The 19,057-nt window shown below is 38.4% G+C and overlaps 1 protein-coding gene across 1 annotated transcript in view; it reads left to right on the top strand.

The window, feature by feature from the left end:
• Positions 1 to 19,057, top strand: part of LOC147226209 (uncharacterized) — a 58,373-nt gene that overhangs the window by 16,878 nt on the left and 22,438 nt on the right. Inside the window, exons 17-21 of the mRNA XM_086161091.1 lie at positions 8,561 to 8,605; positions 9,827 to 9,871; positions 9,959 to 10,012; positions 14,208 to 14,261; positions 16,415 to 16,468. Of these exons, the coding sequence (XP_086017217.1) occupies positions 8,561 to 8,605; positions 9,827 to 9,871; positions 9,959 to 10,012; positions 14,208 to 14,261; positions 16,415 to 16,468 (252 nt within the window). The remainder of the gene's footprint in view (positions 1 to 8,560; positions 8,606 to 9,826; positions 9,872 to 9,958; positions 10,013 to 14,207; positions 14,262 to 16,414; positions 16,469 to 19,057) is intronic.

Genomic DNA, 19,057 nt, shown 5'->3' with positions numbered 1-19,057 from the left:
TACGCCAGCTGGAGGGGGGTGAGACCGTAGACTATGGATTGTAAAACAATGGGTAAATCTTGTAGGTCAAAAAAGAAAAGGAAAAAAAAACTTCACAGAACTTTATACATGTTTATTTGGCTAGTAAACGTTTTCTCAATAGCTAGGATCTAAATTTAGCTACCTAAAAGAAACCAGTTATTTTGATAAAAAGAAACAACTGATAAATTCTCTGACTAATACTCTTTAATATAAATCTATTCAATAGTTTGAAATCAACCAGCTTTTGAATTATGAGTTATATCTTTGTTATGTAAAATGTCTTCAGAAACCATCCATAAACGCTTGAATTTCTACTTGGATTGTGAACTGCAACTGAGGAGACACGCACACACACGTATTAATGCATTCATGCATGCACAGACAAAACTCACACACACACACACACACACACACACACACACACACACACATTCACATGAACACACTGATTCACATCTGTTACAGTAAGATTGAGCGAACAGGGAGGAAGTTCAGTATTAATATGTGTGTTATCTATTCAGTTTGAAAAACACAACTCTCTTGAGAAAAGATTAGTTCTAAGTGACGAGATGACTCAGCATGGACTACATGATATTCTTGCAACAGGTGTAAAATTAGGTTAATTAAAAAAAGCAAAATGTTATGGCTATTTTCATGGCAATAACTAAAGACACTTTTGTCTACGTAACATAAATGTTTTCTGTTTTTATAGGCCTTTATTTTCCTGACCACTATGCATAATCTCCATGTCACATTTGACACTAAACTAATGTTACTGGAATGGTGTCTAGAAGGTCTGAAGTGAAAACCTAATTGGTTCTGCTGCGGTCTTTGCTGTGTTTCATTTATTTGTTTAGTCTCAGACAGTCAAGCAAGTTCAACATAATGACACAGTGAAAAAAAGAGCACATAACGACTAGACTGCCAGATGGCTAAGTTATCAGTTCCTAGAACAAGGTGGTTTAAATCAGGTTGCCTCACAGATCCCGCAACACCAACAAACAGACAACATTTCTTTCTGCAACAGTGTCAAGGAACATTAACTGATCTAATGATTAACAGGAATCAACCATTAAGATCACAGGGACTACTGCAAGGATGACTTATTGCCTCTTACCCATACCAAAAGGATACTAACAACACTGTCTTCACAATGAAGATGTAAATTTGATGGATAAAAGCAATATATTTGGCTTTTTAAACCCTGGACACTAAAAAACGTATGCATTTTAGAATCATTGAGCGCTTTCCTATCACACCTCATGGGTTTCCTGTTAAGATTGAATCAAATATTCATCTGCAAGAAATTTTGGTGTCACACATTTTGGGTATTACAAAGGACCCATGCTCTTTCCCTTGTGTGTATTGAATTATGACAGAAACAAACTGATGTGCCGGCCCAACTATAAATACACAAGGAGTGTATTGATGACTTCCTATTTCTAATAAGTTACTTTAGAAAGTCCTGTTTTGATGAACTCTCAGTAAACATCACTGTTGTAAAAAGAATGAAAGCTTCAGCTAGAATGATATGTTGGTCACAAGAGAGATGTATAAAGTCTTCCAAGGACCACTTTTAAATGAATGCTCGTGAGAGAAAGAATAATGAAACCCATGAAACTGACATCACGTTCAAAGACAAACCACAAGACATGAAGTTGCCAGTCACTTTTTTAGTAGTTACTTTTGTCCCCTAAGAACCTCAGAACATTGTTCAATTGAATGTGCAAAAAGTAAAAAACATCATTAATGTCAAAACTTGATGCAAATCATGTTTTATAAACACTCAGACTGGATACCTGAAGAATCTGTGTGGTCTCTGCCTCGGGAAATATCAACCATCAACAGTAAAGAATTTCTGTCCAACCATCTGTTACTGCGAAGTTGGATGCTAATTGGGCCTTACCTTAAATATACAGCATAGGGCCTCTAGCCATCAGTATACTCTTTAATCACAAATATGCATCTTACGGTGAGGAAATTATCATTGCGTGCTGGAGAGATGAAAGTTTGACACGTTCAGGTTCAGTTGTGACTCTCTTAGTATCAGCTAGTTTTCTACATTTCAAATGATTGCGTTTCAAAAGGTCAATGTGAGGTTTTTTAGTGGATAAAAACAAAGACAAACCCATACTGCATGACACCAATCTCTCCCCTGTAATTACAAATAGAACAACTGCCTTCCAGGAATAAGCAAAGCTGTTTCAGTGATCTTTTTTTTTTGACATCTGCTCTTTGAAAAAACCAAGACACAATTATGAAAATTTGTGAAGGTGTGTTTTCAAATCTTTTTGGATGTCTGCTTTGAATGGTATTGGTTAACTACATAAATATGTGGTAGTGGTCCTTATCTGCAAATGAAAAAGGAGCCATGTGGTTTAACTTGGGAGTATTTTTAAACTCCTGCTCTTGTAATTTAGTAGCTCCTCCTAATGAGTTTCAGGATCTCTGCTAGATCTCCACATCCACAGCACTTCACCACAGGTGCAGATGTAGATGTACATCCCCTGCCTTCTCAACCCTGACATCAGGCTGTCAATAAAAATTGATGAGATAAATTTAGTTTAGACATGATAGTGCTAAGTTTGAATTACAAATGTCAGGTAACGTGGTCTTCATTGGAGGCATGTATAGTAAAAATGACAGAGGTGCAATTTTTTCAACGTCATAACGGTTTCATCATTTACGTATAACTTATTTCTTGCAAAAATTCTTGGATTTAGTACATTTTGAACAATACTTCAATCACATACAGTAGTATACTGCTAAAGAAGATACAAGATACCTATATTTTTCAGGAAAATCCACCTGAAATTTAGCAAGACACTGGAGAAAATGTAACAAACCAATGACCAGATAATTTGAATATGTAATATATATATATATATATATATATATATATATATATATATATATATATATATATATATATATGCAGTATACGTCTGATCTTAAACAAAATGGAAATTGAGCTGTTTTTTATCGTATATTAGGCAAAAAGATTTACCTGAAATTTGCACCTCTAGATCAAAGACTGGGTATCATGAAGAATGGACATGTACTCGTTCATTCTTGGGAGATTCATGTTTTCTTTGGATTTAGAGAGGATGAACAGGCTAAACTGAAGGCATTTAGACGTGGCTGCTGACATGTTGTGAGGCCATTTATTACAGTGATTATGGAGACACAGTGTTCAACTCAGGAGGCAAATGAGGCTCATCCTGACATGGTTGTCTTGCCTCCTTGTTCTGCCCACTAATGCTGTGTAGCAGATGGTCAGCTATTAATATACATTTTAACATTGAGAGTGCAAGTGTGTACCATGACACTCTGCCCTGTTTTTTTTTTCCTCACATTTGAAATAGGCAAAGCTATATCAGTTTAATTAAATATTCTTTTCAGTGAGAGAAACATAGGAGGGAAACCTTTACAAAATGTGCAGGATAGAATGATTGTCTGTATCCACTATTATTCAATTTTATTTAATTCCTTTTTTAATTGCTTTTGCATGTTTAGTTGTTTTACGTTCAAATTATCCTTGGTATTCAGGGAAATTCCTTCTTATGCTCTTATTGAAAAGGGCCTTTTCTTGGAATCTTCAACAAGCTAGATGTAAGACAGGATTTAGAATAGAATTTTAGCAAAACACAGTTAAAACTGTGGGTCAAGAACGAAAGAAAAAGTGGTAATTGACTGAAGCTTACGCTTTAGAATTACTGTTCCTCATGTGTCCTTGAGCAAGGAATCAGGCCCTGGTGTCTTCTTTGTTGCTAGTTGTGTATCTGTTCATAAAGATGACACTGTGTAGGCTACTTCTGTCAGCAGTGCATGAACGTGTACTCTTAAGAATATATCATCGTTGTAAAAAGAACGTTAGGGGTTTAATTATATTTTTGTTATATTTGCCTGTATGGTTGTACTTGCGGCCTTTACCTTTTTAATATTTTATTATTATCATTATATTATTTCTTATTTCATTTTTATTTCAGATCCCATGACGAATTGCAACAGCTTAAATACCACAAAGTCTGTAACAATATGTGGCCTGCATACAAAGACTGGCCTCTGTGCATGCATCTACTTTATTTTGTCTTGTTCTACACTTCCAGAGATTTATGTCATCTTGTCATTTATTGGGATGTGGTGGGTGTCCTGGGTGTGTAATTATGAGGTCTGCTGATCCAACGGTTTCATGTACGCAGTGTGGGGAGACACTTCAAAAGAAAACAGACGCTGTAAAGACAGCTGCCTACATTCAAAGATGTTTGTTTGGAATATTTTTAAGTTGGGCCTGGTCGGCATTGTGTTTGCAAAGTGAAGAAAGTGCTTTGTTGAGGGTTAATCTGACGCTACCAGAAACAAAGGGGTTGAAAAATTCAATCACAGAATGTTTGATTTTTTTTATTGCACCATCTGTTTCAGGTGGCAGTAAGACTGAATTGGATTTTAACACACATGGTAACTAAGCTATGTCATTTGAATGGCAAATTAACAGGTTGTTAAATCTTGTCTCTGTCACGGTGCCGTATGGGTAGATTAGTATATATCCCCTCCCTTTCCTGTCTGAGACCAGCAGCACCACTCAGCCTCACATGAAGAAACACTCTCTTCTTTCTCATAGGTAATATAAAAGAGACTTGGTACCTATAAGAAAACAGAGAGAGGGAGGAAACAAAAAGAGGAGCATTAGAAAGATGTAATGGGACTTTAAGAATCACAGGCAGCAAAAACTGGTCTTCAGGTCTTGATTGAGACACTCAGTGTGGTTTTTGGTCTGAGGGTTATGTTACAAACAAGACTGACTGATGCACTCAGACAAGACTTGAGCCTACTGTATTTTGTGAATGGGGTGCCCGCTCAAAAACAACACTCATGTAGCAAAGGTCACTCCGCTGCTGCCATTAAGACGGTAACTGTTATGAATGGCTGGGATGAGCACTTCTATTCCATGAAGCCGTGATGGGATACAGGTATTATTTCTTCTGAGTGGGTAAACCAATTGAGTTAGAGCATCATGGTTGAGGTTTTTAGAATTGGTGGCAAAATTGAAACAAAGAATAGAGGTTGTCTGCTCAGTCTCTCAGCAGACCTCCAGAGTTTTGTAGTCAGTCTGAGACAGATAAAGCTGCACGACTTAACAAGACTCACCACTCTTCGAGGGCAACCTTAGTAGCAAATTATTAATAGAGTCCACATCAATATATTGTTTGGAGGCAAGGGGGCTTTAGGGAGACAAGGCACAGAGGTGAAGATTGTTGTCTTTGGCTGAACTTTCAGATAGCACCACCCCTATAATGACTTGCAACCCCGGGGTATGGCATTGTAAATATAGGAAATGAGATAAAGCAGGTTTTAGTAGAAAGGCTGATGGCTTTCAAAGGATGACTAAGCAGAGTTTAGAGCTTAGAAAAAGCCTGCAGCAGAAACCCAAACTTGTCATAGAAGCTGGGAAAACCCAGGATCAAACGTCTTAGGGAAGCAGTGTCAGGAATCGACGTTGTGTGACCTAAAGTAAGCCTGCTTGAACTCAGGCTTCTGCTGTCCAAGAGATTTAGGGGGTCTTGTTATGCTATCGAAAGAAGGCAACCTAGAGCTCAAAATACAAAACAAATATCAATATGGAATCACTTCAGAAAAATTAAATCTGGAGAGAGGGTCTGAGACGGATAAGGACATGGACAAAGAAACCAAAGAACTAATTTTGGGGTGGAGACTTATTGCTGGTTTGTTGCACAGCTCATCCAGGAAGTGAAGGCGGACTAAAAACGTTCAAAATGCAATTTGTTGGGAGGTCAACTCCGTTCAGTCTTTGCGAAGGAGACTGAAAAGGCTCTCTGGCTGAAGGAACATGAAGGAACCTGACAAACTGGCAAAGACAGAGGGGTAATAAGATATTGCTTAGCATGACGAAGACAATAAGCCAATGTGCATCATATTTCAGTTGGGTTAATATTGTTGTGGCAGGAGGGGATGGCCTTGAAGATGAAGAATGTCAAAGTAAAATAGCAACATTAGACTGGAAACTCTAAAAGAGTTCAACATGGTTACAGAACATCATGATGACTGCGGTCATTGTTTGTTATCTCTGTGTTGCATAATGAACTCTGAATGACATATTCAAAATAGGGCAATGCTTTCAAGGTTGAATTCAGTTTTCAAACAGATGGCAAGAAAAAATATAGCAGCAAATGACTTACTATTGCCATATTTTGCTCTTAGGCTCCGCAAGTAAATCCTGGGGCAAAGACAGACCCTGATTTTATCATATTGGAGGACACAAAAATTACATTTCAATACTGTTAATGTACAGTCTTCAAGTCACCCAGTTTCCATTTGAATTGGATTTGGGCATCAAGATGACATCGCTGAACATCAATTAAGCACTGTAAGCTAAATACTTTTATTTTTCTTATTGAATAAAGAAAATTCTGCATGTGACATTTCAGAGAATACAAAGAATTTGATATTAAATAGTCACTGATCCAGTTTTTTTTCAATATGAAATATATATAAATCAATGTCCAATATTCAATTCACTAATCAGATAACTAGATGGATCAGCTAATTAGATGCCTCAATAAATGTTATATATATATTTAATCAATTGTATTATTTAATATAATCCTATATTCTAATATAATACTAAATTCATTCATTAAATGCTGCATATGGAGGAAAAAATGAAACGTACATAGGCATCCATCCATCCATCTTCTTCCATTTATCCTGCACTCAGGGTCATGGAGGATGCTGGTGCCTATCCCAGCGGTCATTGGGCGAAAGATGGGGTACACCCTGGACTGATCGCCTGTCAATTTGTATTGCCTCTTACAAACACAAAATTCACTCTCTCATTCATTCAGGGCAGTTTTCCCAATTTTTTCCAATTAACCTTTTGCATGTTTTGGAATGTGGGAGGATACCAGAGAACCCAAGGGAAACCAACGCAGACACGGGGAGAACATGCAAACTCTATACAAAAAGGTCCCCTTGGAAATGAACAGGGGGCCCTTCGTTCTGTGACGCCGAAGCGCCCACATACATAGCCATTGTAATTTGTAATTGTAATTTAATTTTTTGCAGTTCAAATTTGTAATTTAAAAGTACTTTAATTTAACTTAATTTAATTTAATGTAATTTGTGATTTAAATATAATTTCAATTTAAATTTGTATTTTTGATTTTAAAGAAAATTATAAAATAACCTGACCTTGTGCTGTATTTGCCAAAGAAACAATCCTGATTATTAATTAGACCATCCTGTGACTTTGCATGCATTTGTCATTCATTATTTACCATTACATTTTCAAAAACTGTCAGTCTCATTAAAGTTGAAGTAGAAAGTTTGCAATTTTTTTAATAAGATATTAAACTAAAGGTATATTAATCTTGAAGAATAAGCAAGGACAACTTGAAATTGAGGATGAGAGATAAGATGAGACAAGACAAGACAAAACGAGACAAGACAAGACAAGACAAGACAAGACAAGACAAGACAAGACAAGACAAGACAAGACAAGACAAGACAAGACAAGACAAGACAAGACAAGACAAGACAAGACAAGATAAGCTACAACAGACCTTAATCATCCTGTAACAGAAATTAAATTGTCATAACAGCCTAAGAGCCTTAAGGGTTGTTCTGAGTCAGTGTTTGAATTGGTAATTTACTTTGTAATAAGAGAAAGGAACCTCATATTTGTTACCATGATAAGCACATGTACGTCAGAGCTCTTAAGGAACACAGCTAAAAAAAAATTTCCACATTCTAAGCATGTAATTTACCATAAACACGTTCAACATCTTAATTATGAGTGCAACATCACAGAGAAGCAAATCTCTTGTAATTTGTTCATTTAAGTTTCAGTGCTTTCTGACAAAAAAACTTTAAAATGAGACAGGATTTGAGAAGAAATACATGCCATATTGTTTTGTGTGTTGGGGCACCCTGAAAATGTATTTACATGCTGTGCTGTGAGATGGTGCTTGTTTGCTGCTTAGTTTCTAATAAGCACATAGATTGCCTACACATTGCTGACCACGGGACCCAAACATTGGCGTACATATGTCGGAGTGTTGATTGAATGTATCTTTAAATGTCAATAACATTTTTATGATTTGAACCGTTTATTAACTCCCAGTTAGTTTAAAGCAGCTTTTAATTAAACAATTAAGGGGTTTGATAGTTTGTAATTTTTTTGAGTCTTTATATTTTACAGCAGAAATGATTTAACAGTAAGCATTCCAAGTACTCAAGGTAAAGAATCCCAAGGCTTTTGAAAAGCATTGTTGTTCACCAGTCAAGTGAGATCATATACATAATACATACAATGAATATTTATGATCACTTAACTCATGTCAGTCAAGTAGCCTATCTTTCACATTCAAATTGTTGGCAACTGTAACAAAATTTAAGTCACCTTGACTATAGAATGTTGATATTCTACCTCATGATGTGATTATTCTTTTCATCAATGTGTAGTAAATTAATAAATGGGGACGAAGAGTCCGATGTACTGACTGGACTGTTGTATCCTCAGGGCGATCCTGGATTGACTGGTGCCCCTGGACTTCGAGGAAATACAGTGAGTTTAATTGAGACTTGAAAAAACTCTGGCGTCAATGACTTTATTTTACAGTGCAAATGTGGGATTTGTGTGTCACTACTCAAATGGTTCACATATTCCAAGTTAATTTAATTTAGCATTACTGCAGAAATGTGATAGTGTTTCAATGATATTCAGAATACACAATATAGTGCATTCTAAATGCTCAGTAGTCCGTGATGACAGATGCACAGGTCGCACACAAAAAAGGCTTTTTTCTTAAATTATTACACACAGGACACAAGATATAACTCAAATAAAAAAATAAAAGATAAATAAAAAAGCTGTTCAGTAGCTCAGTATAGTTCTGATGGAAAGCATCATCTGGACATAACCGTCAGCTAACAGATAAATAACAGCTAAAAGTCATACAAACTGGGATATCTTGGACTAGACAGCCCTCAGCCTACTTGTTTGCACAGACAGTGAGCAGACAAGGAGTGTTTGAATTGTTCAGAGCAATGAATAAGTCTGGTAAATTGAGAAAAAAAGGTTAAGCCCCTTGCAGCTATAGGGGCCATAACAAAATTATCAGTGAGCACAACAATAAAGTATAAAAATGTGGTTTTCGAGCTATCAAACTGAGTTGATTCACACATGGTGATATCTAGATGAATATTAACATAGAGCCCTCAATTGACCATCACTGACCTGTAGTGGTTAAGTGAGCCCTCTAAGAGATTACTATCTGACAGAAGTAGCTGTCTGCCATGCTTTATTTTATGTCTTTTAAACAATCAAAAGATGTCTTCATTGAATTTGCAAGACAATGTCAAAGATTAGTGAGAGATTTTCCAAGTTGACAGGTGGCAGGTAGCAAAACATAATCAGAATATATTGTCAATTTTCCTTGTCCTTGGTGTTTATGATTTTGTTTACAATGTACTACCCTCAAAACAAATTAATTATGCATATACAGCAAAATGTCTGGGTGCGACATTAAGGCAGATTTGATAACTATGTTTTAAATTTCACACTAGAAATGTCGTACACACATATTGACGCATATTGTATTGACTTGCATCTGAAAGACCACACTGCCATGTGAGTCCTAGTATGAAATCCAAAATCCTTCACGTTAGGGCATGTGTCCAATGACATGCTATGATGGAGCAACTGAGACCTTTGACTGTATTTTATATGTAATTACTCTTGTGTGCATAAAACACAAAACAGGGTCTGTCGCTGTTTTGTTGACAGGGTGCCCCAGGACATCCTGGTGAAGTAGGCATGAGGGGACCTCAGGTAAAGTCTGAATTAAGATAATTTTGTTTTGTTGCATTTTTGCATGTATAAGTTGATTAATTCCTCTATTTCTGAGTTATTTTTTAGGGAGAGAAAGGACCCCCTGGTCTGCAGGGACCACCTGGAATAAAAGGAGCACTGGTTAGTTCCATATTTTTCATATTATTTGTAACTATTATACTTAAGGGCGGCACGGTGGCACCGTGGTTCGCCCTTCGGCCACACAGGTAGGGTCCTGGCTCAATTCAGATGAGAGGGCTTTTCTGTGTGGAGATGGCATGTTCGCCCTGTGTCTGCGTGGGTTTCCTCTGGGTTCTCTGGTTTCCACCCACAGTCCAAAAACATGCAGCAGGTTAATACAGCTGGTATAGGCTCCCCCCGCAATCCTGAGTGCTGGAAAAGCAGCACAAGCTGGATGGATGGATGGATGGATGGATAGTATACTTGAGGCATTGTGGCGCAGTAGTAAGTGCTTCAACCCCACAGCAGATCTGTTGTGTAGGACAAGGTGTTGATATCCCTCGATAAAAGCATACTTAAGGCACCAATGAGACACTGTGGGGTTCACGTGAGTGATGACTTCCTTCGGGTTGTCAAGTGGGCGCTCTTCTTCATGGATGTTTTGCTGATTGGCCCACAACACCTCCAGAGGGTTCAGCAGTGAATCCAGCGTCCCGGGTTCACTCCCTAGATGCCAGGGAGATAACTTGAGGGCCCAAGTTGGATCCTTTCTCTTCATCCACAGTCACTGGCTCCCCTTCTCAGCAGCCCTGGAGCGGTCCTTGACTGCCTGTCTGTGGACATTTCCTCATAATCCCATCTCCCTGAGTAGCCTAGAAGTTGAAAGCCTAGAAGTTGAAGTGCCTATGAAACCTCTGCAGCCTACTTCCACTGGACAAACATTTGCTTTCCAGCCTTGTTGTGCAGCATCCACAGCGAGTTCAGCATATCTCAGCTTCTTTCGCCCTCCCAGGGCACCGTGAGCTCTATGATGTAGACCAGCCTGATTGATGATGACCATAGAACGAGGTCTGGTCGCAGGTTGCTGGGTGCGATCTCAGCTGGGAAGCAGAGTTTCTTGTCCAGTTGTCTCTGCCGTAACACCAGTTTAGATTTGCAGGAGAAGGCAGGACATCATAGGCTGCCCTGATGGTAAAGCTCGCCCTGAAGGCCTCCACAGATCTTTCCAGGAGATCTTCCGCTTCTCCACTCCTTCCCATGTCATCCACTGGTCTTGCTTTGCCTGTGGCACAGTTTGTGCGCGCCTTTCTGCTTCCTCAACTCGCCGAACTTCCTGGACCACCAGCTTGCGTCTTTGTGCTGGTTTGGCCTTGCTCCAAGCTGGTGTACTGGCCCTGAGTCCAAGACCACTCCTCCCCTCCTGAACTCAGCCCATGATTTCCCTGTGTCTGAGTGCAGCCTTTGCCTGTTCAGTTGCGGCCAGCGGGTCCACTTCCTCCCAGTTGCCAGGATGGGGGGCACTTGAGCTACAAATGGGTCACTCGAGTCCAATAGCATAATCCCCAGTCTGACTTTGGCATACTTGTACTCCTCTGCCAGACTGGAAATGGACAGGTGTAGCATCGCTTTACTATAGAGCCCAATACTTCTGAGGTAGCTTGGAAGGCCAAGCCACATCAGATCTGTTGTGTAGAACTATGGACAAGCAAAAAAGTCCCTGGTTCAAGGGTCTTTCTGTGTACAGTTTTCATAATCTCCCATGTGTCGACTACAGTTTTCTCTTCCCACTGCAAAAATGTATAGTCGGTTTATTGGAGACCCTAACTTGCCCAGACATGTGAATGGGAGAGTGAATGGATAGAGGGGGGGGTCTATATTTGGCCCTGTGACTGACTTGTGACCAATCCAGGTTGCACTCTGCCTCTTGTTCAGTGACAGTTGGGAGGGATAGGCCCCTGCAACTCTGTGCAGGATAAGCGTAAAAGATAATGAATGAAAATAGGAACACATTGGACAATGTGAATGTCTACATTCCTCTGAAGTGCCTCTTTTATTTTCCGCACAGCTACACAATTCTTGTGTTTACAAGTGAGTGCACTGGAGTTTGTTTATCCTTGTTGTATTGAGAGAACACAAGCCTGTTTCGTAAAAGCTCTTAACTGGTAGCTGTTATATTTATTTAACTTGCAAAGAATCCCAGAATGGCCTCATTCAATTAATTCAACCCAGCTCTTTTCAAGACAGACAATTACAAACAAAAAAAACAACGAAATATTAGGGCTCATGCAAATAATAAAAAAAAAAAACATAGTGGTTTGCTCTTCAATTGGTGGTGATTGATGGGGAATGGGGGCTTTGGGGGGTGAAGGCTACCTGGAATAGAAGCCATCATTTGGTGAGAGGAGAGGTAAATGTAGATATGAACCTGTAAATGTCATTATGGAAGGTCGCCAACCATCAGTTTAGACTTACACTGGCTGTTTTAAAGACACTGGAATGTTCTCACATGGAAATTCTCCCTCCACCCATTTTTTTCACCTCAATAACTTAAATTATGCATTGAAGTGAACTTTGTCGTTGGCTGTTTAATCAGAAGTACATGCTTGTCCATGGTGGTTCAATCCTTTGCGCATGGCCAAAGCAGTTACATCTTCGAACAATGAAAACTAACTCCTGTATATCTTAACTCTGCTTCTCCCTGGTGGTCAAAGCCAGATAATACAGATAATTCAGAAAATAAAAATAATTGACAGGGATATTTTGTCAAATGTCAAATATCTACTTTTTATGCAAAGATCAGCCCATTAAGGAGGGAACTAGAAAGCCACTTTATAGATCAGATCATATATTGAATACAAACAGAGATGTAAGTAGCTATTTAAAGTAAAAAACACTGACCTACAATTAAATTAAGCGTCTACCATGGCCTGGATAACAAGAATACATTTTTCAAAGCTATGAAATTGTAGTAATAATATGAAGAGAGACGGTTCCCACTGGCTGATCATAATAATGAGAATGATAATATTTACATTTACTGAAATTGTTGCAACTCATATAAAGATTTCTACATGTGTACGAGTACTTTTCACTGAAGTGTTGCAACATAGAGATAAAAGTGATGATGAAATTGATGACAATCTAACCATTAAAATAAACAAATTAAAGGCAGCCCAACCCAGCAAAAAAAGCATTGGAGTCCATGACCAAAATATGTTTTATTTAGTGGTACTTTAGAGTGAGGCACTGATTCAGCCTGAAGATGTTCTCAGATGCTGCTGTATTAAGTAGTCTGGGCTTATATATAGCTCAAATGCTTCCGCTTTATTATACCTGTGAGTCCTGAGTCATTGATTTATGGATTAAATGACGGTGCCAGAAGCCGTTTTAGAGATTCAGAGATCTCGGGATGAGAACGACAGGAGTAACACTCATAATGCTCAAACAAAAACAATTTGGTCTATTCAGTTCAGGTCTCTCTTCTGGTACCCCTACTTCCAAATTGTTCCGCCTTATCCTGCTCTACAAAATTATTTCAGCACTTCGGGAAAATATTTTTTTAAATGATTATTACTACTTTTTGACCAGACAGGCAAACAGTTGATGGTAACAAAGTTAGTACCTTTAATTGCAAAGGAATAAAATGATTTAATTTTAGTGGGACAATTTTAGTTCCTAATATCCCCTGTGCGCATATTTTCTGAATACACAATTGTAAAATAAATGAAACACACTCCCAAATTAATGCAATTTCTTTAAACAAAGCCAAGAATGAGCAACAAATTGAAAAGGTACACAAGGTTCTCCAGGATTCCAGGATGTTCTGTCTAGCCTTTTGCTTATTTGTGACCTTAAAAGTAGGATGGGGATTTGAAACAGGATTTATTATGAAAACAATAGTCTATGGATTACCAAACTCATAATGAATTTGTGGGCATTTAATATTGAGATTCTTTTTTTTGTTTGCTTTTGAAATGGTGCTTGATTACCATTTGTTTTTTATGGTCTGTCAGATTACTGGAAATTTATTGTATTTGTGTTTTTCTCTGGTGAAGCCACAGAAGGAAATAGAGCAGTGAGCACACAGCCTCACACTTGGCACTTGATAGAGCAGAATGCGTGGTGGAATATGCAAAGGCATTGTGTGTTTGCCTGAGCCAGAATGCAAATGTGGACGTGCATGAGCTTGTATATAAATGTGTGTGTGAGTGGACCTGAGCCATCTCATTTCTCCCTCATTGCCTCCTGACTAAGCCGTCACGCACTCTGTCACATTCAGCCCAAAGCACAGTGTGTCTCTTTCATCTAACTCTCTCCTTCTCCTTCCTTTCCTCCGTCTCCTCTTCCCTTCCCACCAACATCTTTCTCTGTCCAGGGAATCCAGGGACTCCAGGGGCCGCCAGGAGAGCCTGGCCGGGATGGTCTCAAGGTCTGTGTGTTGGACGTTATAATTAGTTATTATGCTAATGGCCTGCTGCTCCCTTGCTGCCTGGCTATTCTCAGCCAGTCTAATGGTGTACCCGCCCTCCCGGTTCTCTTGATGTTCCCGTGGAGAAAATGTATTTGACTGAGAGAACGTCAGTTTGTTTTGGACTGAATTGTAAGTGTTTCATCATGCAACTCACATGATTGGTTTTGATAGTATTTTGCTCATTAGTTATAGATTAAAGGGGGACCCCAGGGTTTCTTCCCTGCACTTCCAATGTAGTTGGGAGACTCATAAAAGACTTGAGAGGGTGATCTCACGGAAGAAAATACGATTGCAGAATTGGATGTACTACCATGGAAAATGAGACCCATAAATGTCACTGTGCATCAGTTAAGCTCTTTTTTTCTGGGTGGGCTCACAAAATACATGAGTCCGCAACCAAATGTGATGCGCGTCAGTTAATTGTATTTAAACGTCAGGAGGCAAGTTAAAGAAGAGAGGCAAGTTAAAAAAGTGAACAAACGGGTACTGCAGCAGGACAGGAATTATGAACCTAGCCCACTCATGTACTTCTGATTTTATTTTAAGCGTTTTGTGCCTTGGCATAATGTTCAACATGTTTACCCAAATTGCCTTCCTTGTGTTTTTAGACCCTTATAACCGGAGGTGCCTATACCTAACCAGATTAAATATGTTAACATGACATAAAACACAGTCAGTTTCAACAGTCAGTGTCCCATATACCAGTTTTTCTTCAAATTACAAGACAGTATTATCAGTGTCCTATCACTCGATATTGTTAACCAGGAAGAATATCCCTTTAAGGCATATTTTTATTTCATCTTGGAGAATAACATTGAGGGCGCCGTGACACTTTCATATCAACCGTGACCTTGAAATGCATATTGACTTTGAAAAGTGTGTACTTTGTGTAGCAAGGGATCTTATATTCATGCATATTAAGAGGACATTTGAAAATTGGCTTTTTGAGGTTACACTCACAAAAAATGTATTATTTTTAGCAGAGTGCTTTGCTATTGGTCGTATTAATGACAGAAAAAGATTTATGATATGTTGAGCCATAATTGCTTTAAATGAACATCTGCATGTCATCTACAGTAAACTGTGAATAAAAAAGACAGTCTCCATTGTAAAATTTAGCTTAATTACCTAATGCCATGCATTGTGAATTCAGTCCAAATAATAGAAATTAAAATCTTATTGGAAGAGATGCTATGGGAATGTATCCTATCCATTTTAATTCAAAGCAATAGATGCTTGTGTTCACAGCAGGCTATTCATTTTTCATATTCATAGAAACCCTTTTTATTTTCATGAAAATGGGCTATAAGTATTGGTAATTTTCATGTACTCTAAGTGAGTAAGGTTTTTCTCTTTAATGGTAAATTCAGGTTATTCAAGCAAATCGAGAAACCCGCTGCACACTCTTGTGTTTTGAGGTCACGTTTCAACTGACAAGGTTATTTCATCATCTTTTGAGCCCCACAATGAATGCTGTCAACGTCTCTAATAGATATTGTAGCGTTTCAGTCAGGGAAGCACCCGGGTGACGGTAAAACGTCTGTTTAATGAGCAATAGCTGTAGTTGGCCCCAGCCACACCACACCATTCTGCAATACATCTAACTGTCCTCCCTCAATTCCAGGTAAAAAAAAAAGAATTCATTGCACCCCGAACCACACCCACATCATTCCCAGCAACCCCCAAATCACACAGAAAACAAGAATCAACATAATACCCAACATTCGTGACTCGCTACAATACGTTGTATGACGACAGTTGTTGACGTCTCAATGCCACACCCCTAGAGGACAGCATGTTGAAGTATATCAAATCCACATGACAGCTGTATAACTTTATTTCAGTTAAATGGCCACTAAATTTATTTTCACTGCGATGCCATGATTGGCACAGCTGTCTGTAAAGGGCTGAGAGCAGTGATGTGAAAGCCCCTGGGCATAATAATCATCAGACTGTCATTTATCCCCTGTCATTATAGATAACTCTATACTTACTGCCCCTCTATGAACTGTCATGATAGTATGGTTTGCCCTCGCTGACTTTTCTGTGTGTTCATATCTGTGTCTGTGTTTGTGTGTGTATCTGTGCATGGTTATGTTTATGTTTCATAGGGAAGGTGTGGAGATCGGGGGTTTCCTGGCTCTCCAGGTTTACTAGGGGAAAAGGTGAGTAGAACAACATATACCGGTAATTGGTTTTTTTTTTTTAACTCCTCTCACCTCAATTTTCTCTTTGTTTTTTTGACCATACCTCTGTTTTTTTTTTTTTTAATATCACTGTCCTTCCTGTAAGAAAGGGGATTTTCAAAAAAATAATCTTTTATGGTTTTTGGTGCACCTTGTTTTTTAATTGAGATTCCTTGACAGGCTGTCGATTTGAGCAGGGGCTACTTGTCTGAGAATAAAAAATGAAATGGAGAGGAGAATCATTCCCAATAGATTTCCTCTTTTAACTGAAGGGATTTGATGTGATGAAATCAAAGCAAAAGAAGTGTTGCAGACTTGGCAGACTCAGCAGCCGCAGCAGCAGCAGAGAAGTTGCTTTCAGCTCAGTGACAAGTACAAAAAAAGCCCTCTCATTTTACTGCCACATTATGTGTTTAAAAAATTCCCAGTCGTCTCTGAAATGGTACTGATGTCATACTTCTGATGCTCTTGATAATGAAGGATGAATATGATCAGAGGGAATGCATTTATGTCACACACAATTTAGTGTGATGGACGGATGTTATGTCACATATGGTAATGAAACGCACTTGGCTTTGCAATTTCAAAACTCGTAACATATTTAGTGTTTTATCTCTGATCACTGAGCACATCTGGCTAGTCAAAGGTAAAAACTGACCTGTGTCAGAAATTCATGTTTAAACAGTGTTCATGCCAACTCTCAGGGAGTGATAAGGGTCAAAATATCTTATGGTGAAAAATGACCCCTGACCTCCTATCTTCAACTCCCTAAAACACAAGACAGAGAATGTGTAGAATGTGACTCGGTGTCAGCAGAGAGGAATTCTTGATCACATCATCTTAGATCCAATGAAGTAGGATTCAATAATTGAAATTGTACCACAGTCATTTTGTACCCCTTTTTACACAGTTTTGTGTATGTGTGTGTGTGTGTGTGTGTGTGTGGATGCTTTAACCTTTTAAATTTGTTTCAAAAACGTAACATATAATCGTCTTAATCCTTGGCATTTCTCCAGAGATACTGTATTATCATTTCTAGGGATTTTTTGAAGTTTCTCTTCAAAGTGTAAAGAGAATAATAGGCTCAGGACAGTTTTGTCATGATAAGTCAATAATTGACTGCCCTAAGGATGCACCTTTGGGTAAACTGGCTTGTCAAAGTCCATTTCTAACACTTTTACGAACATGTATGGCAGAGTGAGCTCAAAGAGGCCAGTTTTTCTGACACATTCACACACATTAACACACAGTGGTACAACAATGACAGTTTCTGACAACTTTTTGACACACATAACGATAATCAAATTGGGGAATCACTCCCAAATCAATAGATCAACTGAGCCACACTATCCTTGACTTCTGTGATGATGATGTAGTACGTTATGTGGCATACATTGGGTTTATCATATTCCATTATCAAGAATTTCAAAGGTCAGATATCAGGAACTCAACATTCAAAATGGCAGAGCCTTGTGGAAAATATAGTCTAAGATGAAATAATTAACTTTCAATTGCCTATTACCAAACATCTGTTTGTGAATCAAAGTCATTAAGATTTAAGTCACGGGGGACTAAAGAAACTGCAAAATAGCTACATAAAAATACCCTGGTATTGTGCTGTCATAGTTTGTTGCACCTATAAAGTGAACGGAAGGATGTGGCTGGTGGTGGGGAGATGTTGTTGCAAGGTTTATGTATCTTTACATTTTTTGCACGACGTTGAATAAAGTGCAGCAGTTAGATGGGATGTTTGTAGTCTGCAACAAATACAAGAAATTCCAACATGTGGATCTAAAATTATTTTAGTTTTACAACTAAACTAAAATTATTTTAGTTCTACAGGAACAACAAACCTGATGGTGGTATTGTCAAAAAACATTTCTCTCTTTTTTTTAAGTGCTTTGGTTAGTTGGGTTAGTTAGTTGGCACTGGTTGGTGCTTCGTCCTCACAGCCAGATGGTCTCTGGTTTGATTCAAATGGGTTTGCATATGCTCCCTGTGTTTGTGTGGGTTTTCTCTGGTTTCCAGTTGCAGTCTAAAAACATATAGTAGGTTGATATGAAACCGTGAATGGTTGAATGTTCTCAAACATTGCCCATATTGACGTGTCTGTGGTGTACCAGTGAAAGCTGTGATAGCCTCCAGGACCCCCATGACCCAAACTGCAGGATATAAGGTATGAATAATGTACATTAAGAACATTATTGAGGTACTCTGTAGCAGAACAAATAACACGATATGATTCTGTAATAGGTGAAAAGTGATACTACTTTAGCTCAAAATCAATTTTTGTGAATGTAAGGAATACTTTGACTTGACTAAACACAGAAACTGCTTTAGTCGGGTATATGAAATGAGTTAGGTCGCTGGACTTGTTTCATGTAATATAAAAACAAAGAAACAAGCAAGCAATTGAGAAAGCAACCAACAAAACAGATATCCCTGTAGAATAGCTGTTACCACTCTTTCAGTGATATCCAGACACATTTAAAATGCCATTTAGCTTCTAGAGTCTGGTGTAAATTCACTCAAATTTGAAGAGACATTGTATTTTCTGACAAAGGAGGT

The sequence above is a fragment of the Fistularia commersonii genome, chromosome 15, assembly GCF_037954325.1.
Source record: "Fistularia commersonii isolate RoL2024-O1a breed Wild chromosome 15, RoL_Fcom_v1.0, whole genome shotgun sequence".
NCBI lineage: Eukaryota > Metazoa > Chordata > Actinopteri > Syngnathiformes > Fistulariidae > Fistularia > Fistularia commersonii.
This window is presented reverse-complemented; position numbering and strand designations above follow the sequence as displayed.